Genomic DNA, 13,026 nt, shown 5'->3' with positions numbered 1-13,026 from the left:
AGATCTGCAATTTTCACTAGTTTTGTGCGACAGGCTTGTATGATGAAAACGTACGAAAAAATGTACAAATTTGAAACTTGGAGATATGATATTTCTGCCCAACAGTGACGATATGTACCGTAGGCTACCATACATGAAACTATGAAGTGCCATAGTTCCATAAATTAATGTTCCATTGTTTGATGTGCATAACAATTTCTTTTGAATGTATCTTGCCTTTGTTATTCATACAAAACTATTGACTTATTCTATGTTAGTATTTTTTCCTTCTTTCTTTATTCCACTGCTTATATTTGCATTATATATGTGCATTATTCTAATTAGCAGCCTATAATAAGACATAAAAGCCTTGGTGGTTTTTACTGTCTGGTGATGGTAGATCTCACCAGCCTTGGAAAACCGCTATGTTAATCTCATGTCGGAAGCGGTTGCTTTACACAGTTTACTGAGAGGAGTCCCCACCCCCGTCTGATGAACGTCACTGTCAGCAGTCAGTTCCAGGAGAAGGAAAAGTGTCACTCTACATTAAATTGGAGCAGTTGAAGCAGCTAATTCAGCTGTTTTTTTATGAATAGTAGTTGCAAGTTTCCCATCCAGTAGACTATACCCGTTTGTTGCATTTCAACACTGTTCATGTCATATTTATTGCAGCGGTTCTCAACCAGTGGTCTGGGGACCACCAGTGGTCCTTGAGGCGGTTCCAGGTGGTCCCCAGCTATATGATGGAGAGTTGGTAACCGATTGGACCCTTATAGATCTTTACCGCTTAAGAGTGTAAAATGAAACCAAATGGATCTGTACGTGTCCATTTGGTTTCATTTTGCACTCTCAAGAGTTATATTATTATATTATTATAAACGGCATGTCAAACAGTTCAATAAAAGGACATCATGTAGGCCTATGCTTATTTCACATCTGTCATGCTCTATGGAAGGACATTTATGAAAGAAGATTGCAATTACTGTACAGAGAAATACAGAGCCCAATACAACATTGACTTTACATTATCTGAGCAAAACCTTGATTTATGGTGTTTTACACACAAACACACACATACACGCACGCACACACACGCATGCACACACACAAAGGTATGATAGATCTATTGTAGATGAGTGATATTGTGGGCCACGGGAGTATTGCAAGTGGGATCCCACATCACTGGCAACCTTTAAATGATAATAAAACTTTAATATGAAAAGGTATATTAAAAACAAGATTACTGTATTATTTATTGAAAGCTTTGAAGAATGTGTTATCATTGTGAAACCAATCAATAGAACTTACAGTATAGTATGGATCTGTCGATCCAAGTCAGAACACGATCGATGGGTTTATCAAAATGTTTGATTTGATGGATCATTAAAACAAACATGCTCTGAGAATGCATTGATTGGCTGCCGTGTTCAGTGGTAAGATCGGTGGGCAGCAAAGACTTTACTGGAGCCCCTCTCACTTAGACACTCACACACGCACGCACGCAGGTACGCACGCACACACATACACGATTATTGTGAGTATTTATCACAATTAACGATAATAACGATTATTGTCCCACCCCTAACACGCACACACACACGCGCACACGCACACACATGCACACACTAGGGATGGGACGATACGCGATATTATCGTTTATCGTGATAAAAAACATTCACGATAATCGTATCGTGGAGATTTAATTTATCGTGATATCGTCTGCCGTCATTCACGTAAACCCTCTACAATTGGTAAAAGGTCCTTATATACGTACTTGATAGTCGTTTTTTCCTCACTCTCTATCAAATGTATTTACATTGCGACGTGTTGTGAGCTTGTAGACCTGCTATTTTTTGGCAATTGTTCCGCACCCAGGATAATGGTTCTTTTGTCACAATAATTGTGATATGAAATTTTCATATCGCCCCATCCCTAGCACACACACACACGCACACAGACACGCACGCACAGATCAATAGCGCTGAGCTGGGCCCATGTGTTCCACCCCCACAGAGAGCTCAGATGATGGATGAGCAGCAGCATGCCTCCACATTTTATTGAGCTTCTTAAAAATCTTCTCCTTCTTTATTGGAACACGAAGCGTCACCGCCCACTTCCTCAATGGTACATTCACTCTCTGTCTCTCTCTCACACACACACGCGCGCACACCGCAAACACGCACGCACACCGATCATCATCATTTTTACACACATGCCCCTCTCTCTCCTCTCTCTCTCTCTCTCGCTCTGGCACAGCAACCGATTTGTCACTTTTGCATTTCTTTCTTTCTCTTCCTCTCTGTCTCTAGCTACACAAGAAGTAATCTTCACACACAACATACACATGTTAGTGAGTCACTTATCCTCTCTCTCTCTCTCTCTCTCTCTCTCTCTCTCTCTCTCTCTCTCTCTCTCTCTCTCTCTCGTATATGTTCAACAACTCTCCCTTCTACAACTCTGCACCAAACCATATAAAATCACTGGAAGGTACTTCTGCTGTTTAAAAGCCAATAACTGGCACGCACGCATGCACGCACGCACGCACGCACGCACGCACGCACGCACGCACACACACACACACACACACACACACACACACACACACACACACACACACACACACACACACACACACACACACACACACACACACACACACACACACACACACACACACACACACACACAGGCATGTCTGCCGCATCTGGTTCACTGTAATTAGAGGATGTAAAAATGGACCATGAAACTACCAGCCAGTCCTCAGTCCTTACTGCACATTCATAACTCACAAAATATATGGTGTGTGTGCATGTGTGTGTGTGTGTGTGTGTGTGTGTTCTGTGTGTGTAACAACATGTGAACAGCTGGATATGAGAACACACACACATTATTAAAATAGTGTCAAACAGCACACTGTATGACCAGCTACAATAGGTGTGTGTGTGTGTGTGTGTGTGTGTGTGTGTGTGTGTGTGTGTGTGTGTGTGTGTGTGTGTGTGTGTGTGTGTGCGCGCGCGCGTGCGTGCGTGTAGATAATGTCTAGTTTGTTAATGGTAGTCTATTGCAATGTTATTATTGTTCTACTAACCTGCTAGCACGTAATGTTTTTAGTGAATGGTCTTTGTGTGTGACATTTGGCCACAGGGATAAGTAGGTCAGAGTAAGTAAGTAAGTACAGGGCCACAGGGATAATAGTTGAATGTTTGCCACTTGGCTAACACTAGTGGTTCTCAACACTTCCTGGCCCACTTGATCAATGCAACTAACCTGTTACAGTTCCAATTATTTTTACATTATGTTCTTTTTTAAATTAATGTTATATTTTCAAACAATTAGTGTTTTGCCAATTATTTGGGGACCCACTTGCTGTATCCTCATACCCCACCAGTGGCCCACAGGTTGAGAACCACTGGATTGATTGAGTATTGTCCCCGATCAATGAACACATTAGTACGGGCAAAATCAAATGTCACAATATGTTTGACTGAATATCTCTATATCAATGTTGTGACGATGTTGTGGGAATGACTATCGGCGTTTCACAAATTATTTACAAGGATATTTTTGAGAAATGATAATTAGTAAGTAGTGCAATACTATCTAAGAGGGTAAGGGCTGTAGAAGGGCTAGAACCGACAGGTGAGTTCATTACTGTAATGCTCCCATGAAACCCAGGAAAAGACAACACATACAGTATAACATACCTAGGGATGGGACGATATCGATATGAAAATGTAATGTCACGATAAATAATTAGGATTTACGATATTATCGCGATAATCAAATTATGCTTAAAACTCTTAAAATGCCACTGTTGTTGGCATTCTGGGGCGGAACGTTTGCCAAAAATAGACGATCTACAAGCTCAGTCAGGCGTATGGTGAGCTTGTAGACGGGTTAGGGTTAGGGAGATTTGGTAAAGAGTGGGGGAAAAAAGACTGTATCAAGTACGTTCTTTACAGGTCCATTTGAACAAGAGGGTTTTAAGTGGTCCCGGATATACAGCTCAGCAGAGGTGATTTGATCCCAGTGCATGACGGAGGACAACTTCATGATATATTAAATCTCTGCCATACGATTATTGTGGGCGTTGTTTTATCACGATAAATGATAATAACAGTTATTGTCCCATCCAGCCATACCACGATGAATACCAGGAAATATGAAATCCCATGCAGACGATATCTAGTCTATAGTGTCATATCACGACATCGATAACATTGATGACACATGCATGTCAATTCAACAAAGTATCATAAAATAAACAATAAAATAAATACATGTAATGAATCATGAACCTGGGCTAGGGTGGTGGGGCAGGAGGGAAAGGGTAAAAGGAGTTCCTCTTGAAAGATGCATGAAAAATAAAGAATGGATAAAGCATTTGTCTCTAGGAGGAGGAGGAGGGACAGGAATGAAACAGTGATCAAATGAAAATAAAATGGAGAAATATGAGAGACAAGAGGGAGAATCCAGATATTGCACCTGTAGTTTTGATGTCAACATCTCATCTCCTCTCTCATCCCTCATCTCCTCTGTAATGTCTTTTGAACAAGGTACTGGGAACTGGTAATTATATACTGTATATATAATAATAATAACCACATATTCCACTCACAAACTACTGCATGAACAGGTTGATGTTTAGCACTTAGATGATGTTATGCTGACTTATATGCACAGTAAGTAGCCTATCGATTTCTGACTCTGAGAGGACCCTTTTGGGTCCAGTTCTGGTTACACTTGTATAGGCTCTCAGGGTTAAATTAAACGAATTAGGACTTAAATCATAATTAAATTAAATGATGAGGGATACAGTATAGCATCTTCTCAATGGATTAGTAGTCTACCTACACCATCAACGACACGACACCACGCGGCTCCCTTGTGGCGACAGTATTGTCAACAATCAGACGATTGGGGGGGGGGGGAGCAGCTGGGCTCATGAATCAAATACATCTAATTTAGACTCATTAATTAACCAAAAAATACGAAAAAATTATAATAAAGCCACCGAGTTCAGACTCACCGCTTGGAGCCTGTGCCGCGCGGCCGCCTTCCCGGGCGGCTGCGGCGGGTAGCCGCCGTTCTTGTGCGGTCCCTGGCCGCGATGAGGGGGACCCTCACCGCCGTGGTGGGCTGCTGCTGCCGCCGCCGCCGCTTTGTTGGCCGGCGGCCCCCCGACCCTGTCCCTCTTCTCGCGGCTGCTGCTGCCGCCGGCGGCCCCTCCGTCGCCTCCTCCGGGGTCCAGGGTGCTGAAGTTCCACGCGATGAGCGTCTGGAGCAGCAGCACGGTGAGCGCGGCGGCGATCAGCCCCGACCGGGAGCGCCTGCACCGGGCCAGCAGCAGCGGCTTGCGAGGAGCGCACGGGTTACCGCCGCCACCGACCATCTTTTCCTCTGTTCTCCTCCTCTTCTATTCTCTTCTCTCTCTCACTCAAACCCCCCCGTCCGTCCGCTAAACGCCGCCAGCGGGGTATGAATGCTCCCCTGCTGCTGCCCGGGCTGGTGGAGTGGCGAGGAGGTGCCAGTATAGACACAGGGAGGAGGGGGAGGAGGACGGAGGAGGATGCGGGGGGAGGGAGGGGGGAGGTGGGAATTTGGCAAAGGCTTAAAATGAGGAGAGAGAGAGAGGATGTGGATTGTGGACCGAGAGACGGAGAAGCCACGGGCGGCCCCGTGTGGTCCCAGTGCGTAATTACAATAATCGATTCGTGCGTGTATAAACCTGACATATCGCAGGTTAAAAAGGCCCTTAACTGTGAACTTAATAAGATCTGCACCTGGCTCAATGACAACAGACTATCAATTCACCTAGGCAAAACTGAATGTATCCTCTTTGGATCTAGTCAGAAACTTAGCCTAGTTGAGAACTTCACAATTAAAGTAGGTGACACTGTGATAGAAAGAAAAAACTACATCTGCTACCTGGGTTGCATCCTGGAGGCTAACCTATCCAGTGAAAGAATTACCACCAAGGTAATCAATAAAGTCAACCAACGAATTCGCTTCTTCTTGCAAAGGGTTGCCCCGCTGATCAATATTAAATCCCGAAAGACACTAGGAGGTGCTCTTATTGGGCCCCTCATTGATTACGGAGTCCTTGTCTGGTATCGCGACGCCCCAGCTGCCTTAAAGTTAAAGCTCCAAACAGCCCAAAACAAACTAATTAGGGTTGTGCTTGGTCTCCCTCCTCAGACCCACCTTACCGATCATCACCACGAAAGCGTGGGATGGCTCAAAGTAGCTGACAGAGTAGGCTACAGCATCTTGCAATGGGCTTGGTAAGATACACTACACCTCCAAGATTCCCATGTACCTGACAAACTACTTCTTAAAGGTCAAGGATGTTCACAATCACAACACCAGAGGCAGCTCCACTAATCATCATCAACGTAGGAGAACTAAAGGAGAGCAAATCCCTAGCCTCCTTCAAAATTGGTATGAAAAGTCACCTTCAGACAGCTGCTACCCGTGACTTGTAAATAGACTAAGCCCCCATGCTCCCCCCCCCCCTTTTTCTCTTTTTTTGTTTTTGATGTTATGCTTTTGAAACTGATATTATCCTAGATAAAGTACTATGTTCTATCCGTCTGTCTTTCAATGTTATATGAGATACTTAAAGTGTGGTTCCTGTGGAAATAAGCCTCGGCTTTCTAGGATCTCCTTTTAGTTGACCTTGTACCAGTGATTTGTACTGTCATGAAACTGTACTTTTTTCTATTGCAAACTTCTAATAAATTCTTCAATCAATCAAAAAACATCAGTTTTGATTGATTGATTGATTGAAGAATGTATTAGAAGTTTGCAATAAAAAAAAGTACAGTTTCATGACAGTACAAATCACTGGTACAAGGTCAACTAAAAGGAGATCCTAGAAAGCAGAGGCTTATTTCCACAGGAACCACACTTTAAGTATCTCATATAACATTCGAAAACGGTGGGTCCCAAACAGTGGGTCGGGACCCATTTGTGGGTCCCTTATTTTTTTAAACATTCCCTAAAAAGCAAACATTTTCATGAAGTTATTTCATGAATAGATAAAAGAAATTCCATATCTGTTATTTTCACAAGGGTGCCGGGCAAACGTCTAATTTCTCTTGGGTCTTGGGCTAAAACGTTTGGGAACCAGTTCCACATTTCATGTCAAGGGCTAGGGCTATAATATGCTATGGTCGGGGTCTCGGGGGCCACTTTGTGAAAAGATTTTATGACATGAGACCACCATTAATATTTATATTAAACCTTTTTTTTAATATTATTCAACATTTTTCACAATTCTTCAAAGTGTAATATGCATTGTAAGCTTGGAGATTGGCTATGTCGAATAGCCAACCATAGGGTAAATGTGTTAAACTGATTTGATGCTTTTGTTGGGGACCCCTGGAACCCCCGTGTTGTTGTTTTGCTTTTCAGCTGCAACAACTGCCCTCCAACGTGTGCTCGTCTGGTTGGTCTCCCCCTCTGAGGACCCTGCATGCACAGAAATAGAGGCGAGAGGAAGGAAGGCACCAGAGGTGATGACATTTAGGCTGCTTCTCCAGCCTGTAACTTGAAAGAAGTGCCGGGGCTGCCTCTGCTTGTGGAGCATTCCCAGGAGTGGTGTGACTGTCTAATTCCTGTTATCTGAGGAGGGTCAGTAGTCATGCATGCGGGCGGCTGTGGCTCAGGATGTAGAGCGGGTTGGCCAATGATCCGAGGGTTGGTGGTTCAAATCCCGGCTCCTCCCATGTCCACATGTCAAAGTGTCCTTGGGCAAGACACTGAACCCCACATTGCCTCCAATGAGTTGGTTGGCGCATGCCTGCCACCATTGGTGTGTGAATGTGGCAAGTGAGGACACTGGCATCGAATGTTGACTGCTTCACTTCCCAATGTATGTAGCATACATACATACAAGCATTGTAAAGTGCTTTGAGTTCACAACTTGCTTAGAAAAGCGCTATAAAAAATGCATGGGGTAAATGCATGTTTCTGTGTATTTTGCATAACTGCATGTGCAGTGCATGTGTGCCAGGAGAGTATGCATGTTTGTGCATGTTCACTCACATATTTAGCTAAATGTGGTTGTGTGCACTGTGCACTTGCATGCATGCATACGTGCATATGCATGCGTGTGCCCTGGTCTGTGTCCTTGTGAGTGTTGTGCAGGCTGAGCAGGAGATAACAAGTTAAGAATCTGACAGACAGACAGACAGACTATACAAAGAACACACGCGCGTGCACGCACGCACGGCGCACGCACGCACGCACGCACGCACGCACACACACACGCACACACACAAGGGGCAGATGGTCAGGGATGCATGCAGTCGGTGAGAGTGTGATGATGAGGGTAATGGACTTGGCCAGTGAAAGGCAGCAGGGTGTGATGCTGGTAAATAAAGACATCAGCAGGTCGTCAGCAGCTCTGGGGCCAGCGCGCCAACCTATTAGAAACAACCATCACATGTATGGATGGACACAATGGGGACACATCAGCTGTCTGCTTTCCCCTCCGAACTCATTATGAAGTCACAGAGGACCGTTGCACTGTGTCATGTGTGTGTTCAGAATGCAGTGGTGTAAAGTAACTAAGCCATTTTCTTTTAATATTCTTTCTACCAAAAGGATTGGCTTCAAAATATGCTTACATCACTTTAATGTTGCAACTGAAGTTGGTGGGGCTGTTTTTGATTACTTTGAGTGCTGCTGATAATGTGAGGGGTCAAACATTAGATACCAGGAGTAGATGGTTGTGATTGATAGTTTGGTTAAAGAAAAGTGTCCTCTTTTCTCCATCAGTATTTCTGAATTGTTCACATCCTTCTTCAGAACATGCCATGGTACCTGTAGCAACATTTCTCCACGAGCCACCTCCGAAGTTGTCCTTCAGACTCTATGTACTCCTCAACACGTCTCTCTCCCAGCCACCATCCACATGTGAACACTACCAGCGTGTTTCCAGACTCCCTCCCCCTTATTAGTTCCTCCACTAATTTCCTGTCAGCTTCAGACCCCTAAAGAAAATACAAAGATAAACACACTCGAAATAAAGACATATTTGAGAAAACAACTGTTGTCAGTCAGATGGAAATGTCAGTGGTCACAGTGCTGGAGGATGAACAGTATTTCTTCTTTCTGAGGCCATCTTTCTTGCATAGAGCTGCTCCACACTGCAGGTCTAGTGTCATACACCATGCTTACTGTCCTGTGGAGAGGCTCATTTCAATGTGAAACTATAACTTCACTCCAGCTCAACACGCTTTCCTAGAAGCAGGCATAGATTGGGACTGCATTGTGTGTGCGTGCGGTGTGATGTGTGTGTGTGAGTAAGAGAGAGAGAGAGAGAGAGAGAGAGAGAGAGAGAGAGACAGAGAGATAAGAAATTCAAGGCATTAATTGAATTTCCATGCAGTCAAAAAGAGTTGTTTTTGAAAAAGTAATTCTAGTAATCTGATTAATAAAGATTGTGTATTTTTTTATATTGTCTGACCATTGCCATTCAATGAAAGCTCTGACTCCAGTAGGATAACCAATCAATAAGATTGATTGAAAACTCATAAAGAGTTTTTATAGGTGGGGCACCCATGGCCGTGTCATACACCTTGCCGGAATTCTGGTCATGGCAGTTCCTCTGACAGGGAAGCCAAATTAAATCAAAATAAATAAAATCTAGAAAAACTAGATCAGTTGTGCAAAGGCATTTGGCTATGGAGTGGTAAATTAATTTGTGGTTTGAAGTGTTTTCACAAAGCTTGTACTTTTCCATATCACCTCTTTATTATGGCAGAAGTGACTGATGGCTCCTGGGACCTGATTGGCTGTTCGTGAGGTCACTGGTTCTGTGGCGTGACAGCAGTCATAGCTGTCACTCCATAGAATTATAGTGAACTCACTGTGGACTCTGTATTCTGCAACATGACTTCATGTCATGGTGAAAATGCATTGGAATTAAACCATCTTATATAATTAAACATCTTATATCAGAACATACTGTCTTCAGATCTGCAGATTCTTGGTCTAAATTTAACGTACTGAGGGACCAGAATGGGGATCTATATTTCTGTGGTTACGCCTTTGCTTTTTCGAGTGATTTATTTGTTATTTGTCACAGAAGACAGTTCTCAGCTTTAACTCTTTACAGGGATCTAAAATGTTTGTCCTCAATTTACTCCTTCAATGACCTCCATGAAGAAATAGCAGTCTTCAGTTAACATTCCCAACTCAGTCCTAAAATTATGATTTCTCTGGTAATAATGGGCTGCACATTTTGTGACTTCAGAATTTGTTTCGTTTTAATATCAGAAGGATTCATTCAATGATTCACAGAAGTAAAAACAGCAGCCAATCCAAACTAGACAGAACAGGTTTGGTCATATGTTATTTATGTATTCATCCAGCCCTTTGGTCCTTCCATGTTTGTGGACACTAGAGGGAGCCAAAGGTACAGTAAGTAGTAGTCAGTCACCATCCTTCTCAATCAATCTTTTCTTTTTACACTAAAATATGAGTGAATGACATTTTAAATCAAGTTGCATTGTAATACCGTAATATATGTGTACACAAGCTTGACATATCTACACACAGTGTTGTAGAAGCTGTTTTATTCAAATGCTCTTGTGCTTATACTAGTTTACTGGAGTCCCCCAGGATTCTATACTAGGCCCCCTATTCTTTTCACTCTACACAGTAAACTTAATACAGTATCTCTGCTGAAAATAGCCGATCTACAAGCTTGTACATCTGCTATGCATCTGCTAACGAATAAGGACCCTGGGGTTCATGTTAAATTAAGTTACTGGAGAGAGGATTGAGTCAAACCAGCCTCTAAATGCAATAAATGTCAATGGCTGATCAACAAGGTCATAATCCGGGTGGACATGAAGGACAAATATATATATACTCTTATACAGTACTAAATACTTCAATACAGCTCACTGTGGCAGCAGCTTTCGATGGATTCCTTACTGCGGTGTCTATGCATCTATATGAACAGTGATGTGCCGTTTGAGACTCGAACTGTCAGAGAAACACCTGCCACAAACAGTGCAGAGGTAGGGTTTCTCTCCCGTATGCGTCCTCTCATGTCTGAGCATATTTTGGCGAGAACAGAAGTCTTTTCCACAGTGACTGCAGCTGAACGGTTTGACTCCTGTGTGGATCCGTATGTGCGCCTTCAGATTTGCTCGGCTGTCAAAACACGTGCCACAAATCTCACACTCTATTCTGTTATTGTGCGTATTCAGATGACGCTTGAAAATGTCCTCCTCATGCTCAAAACTTTGTGATGTCTGAGCTGTACTGTCCTTCTCTGCATTGCCACCGCCATCGTCAACTGCAGGAGTGGTTACAGAGAGTGTTTTGTCTCGTAAATGAGTCTGCGTGTGTCGTTTTAATGCAGTGCAGTCACTGAAGCATTTGCTGCAGAGGGCACAAGAGTATGGCTTATTGCCAGTGTGGATTCTGACGTGTCTTGTCAGATTTGGGCGACAGTTGAAGGATTTACCACATTCACCGCATCTGAACGGCTTCGCTCCCGTGTGGATTCTCTTGTGTATCACCAGACTGCTACGACTGCCAAAGCCTTTACCACAAACAACACAAACCACTGCTTTCACATTCAAGTGGGTTTTCAGGTGAAGTTTAAAATCCTCCTCTGTCTGACAGTGTCTCCCACACAGCCCACAGAGATCTTTAGGGTGAATTTCCAGATGATTCACCAGTGAGACTTTGGCATGAAAAGATTTTCCACACACTTTGCAAATGATGCAGGATTTTAGCTTTTTCTTCATCCGTGGTGTCTTTGCAGTCACTGTGCTATGTCTCCATTCTTCACTTCTGTCACTGTCTGTGTCTTGATTAGCATTGCTCAGCTTCCAGTCCTCATCCTCGTCTCCATTTTCAGCCTCAGAGAATCCTGGAGATGGGACCTCTTCATCAGTTTCTATGGGAACCTGCACAGCTTCTTCCTCTTCTTTGTATATTTTCTGCTCATTTTCCTCACACTGAGGAGTGAATGTGTCATGGATGGTGTCGTCCTCTGGTCTTCTGTCCTGGCTGCTGCTCAAATGTTCCTTGTGGCTCCTCTCAGTCTGCAGGGACTCTGGGTTCTTCTGCCTCGGACTGGAATTCCACTCCTGCTGCTGCTCAGTGCCGAAATCCTCCTCCCACACAGAGAGGTTGAGCTGTGCTTCCTCTGAGGAGCAGGAAAGGAGAAGGGAACATTCAGCCAGGATTGAACAACATATGGTTCAATCTATTAAAGGGATAGTAGGTCTACAGTTTTCTCACTTTGGATTTGACATCACAAATCTCAGGCAGGAGGGGCATAGGGTGTATACAGTTAGTATGATGTATACTTTAATTAATATTTAGTTTGAGAGTATCTTTCCTGTGATGTTACTCTTCTGTACCTTCTCAACCTGTACTTCTATGCCTTAACTATCTGTAACCTTTACTGCTGTGCTGTCTCTGGAGCCTGAATTTCCACTGTGGAACCAATAAATCTATCTCAATCTTAGGGTTTTTGTTCAAAAGTTACAAACATATGGTGTCCAGTGGCTGTTTCTCATTAACGGTAGTGCTAATTTAAGAACCGGTTTCAACTATTTGACGAGAACCTTTATATGGATTGGATGTACAATATAAAACCCAAAGATACAAAACGTAACTATCCCTTCCAGGATCTGTATGGTGCCATGGTAACCTATGGTACTGGGAGCTGTGAGTGTGACATAATTTGTTAAAACAGCTGTACAGTAAACAGGTAGTCTGACAATAGCTAGACGATTAGATATCTAGGTTCTGGGTGAATATCCAACCTGAATCCAACTCCACCGCGGTAACATACGACTGAGCAGAGCTACTACTATTAAATACGGTTTAACACTAGCCCAATATGTGACATCTTCTTCACTGTAGCTGAAATATTCATCCTGAATTTCACCATAATAAACATTTAATTTGAAGTGGCTGTTGAGTTGATTCTGCAGGTTAGATTGAAGAAATCATCTCTAACGCATGTTATTCTATTTTCTTTTATCTGTTTTACAAACGCATCAATCA

At 43.2% G+C, this 13,026-nt stretch overlaps 1 protein-coding gene across 1 annotated transcript in view; it reads right to left on the bottom strand.

The window, feature by feature from the left end:
• LOC308282727 (xylosyltransferase 1-like) overlaps positions 1–5,371 on the bottom strand; it is a gene marked incomplete at both ends in the record, with an annotated part of 53,044 nt that extends 47,673 nt beyond the window's left edge. The window contains one exon of the mRNA XM_080723117.1: positions 5,009–5,371. Within this exon, the coding sequence (XP_080579243.1) occupies positions 5,009–5,371 (363 nt within the window). The remainder of the gene's footprint in view (positions 1–5,008) is intronic.
• Positions 5,372–13,026: the final 7,655 nt, after the last annotated feature.

This window comes from Nannobrachium achirus (assembly GCF_963921795.1).
Source record: "Nannobrachium achirus genome assembly, chromosome: 4".
Taxonomy (NCBI): Eukaryota; Metazoa; Chordata; class Actinopteri; order Myctophiformes; family Myctophidae; genus Nannobrachium; species Nannobrachium achirus.
The sequence above is the reverse complement of the archived record's forward strand: the minus strand, read 5'-3'. Positions and strand labels throughout refer to the sequence as shown.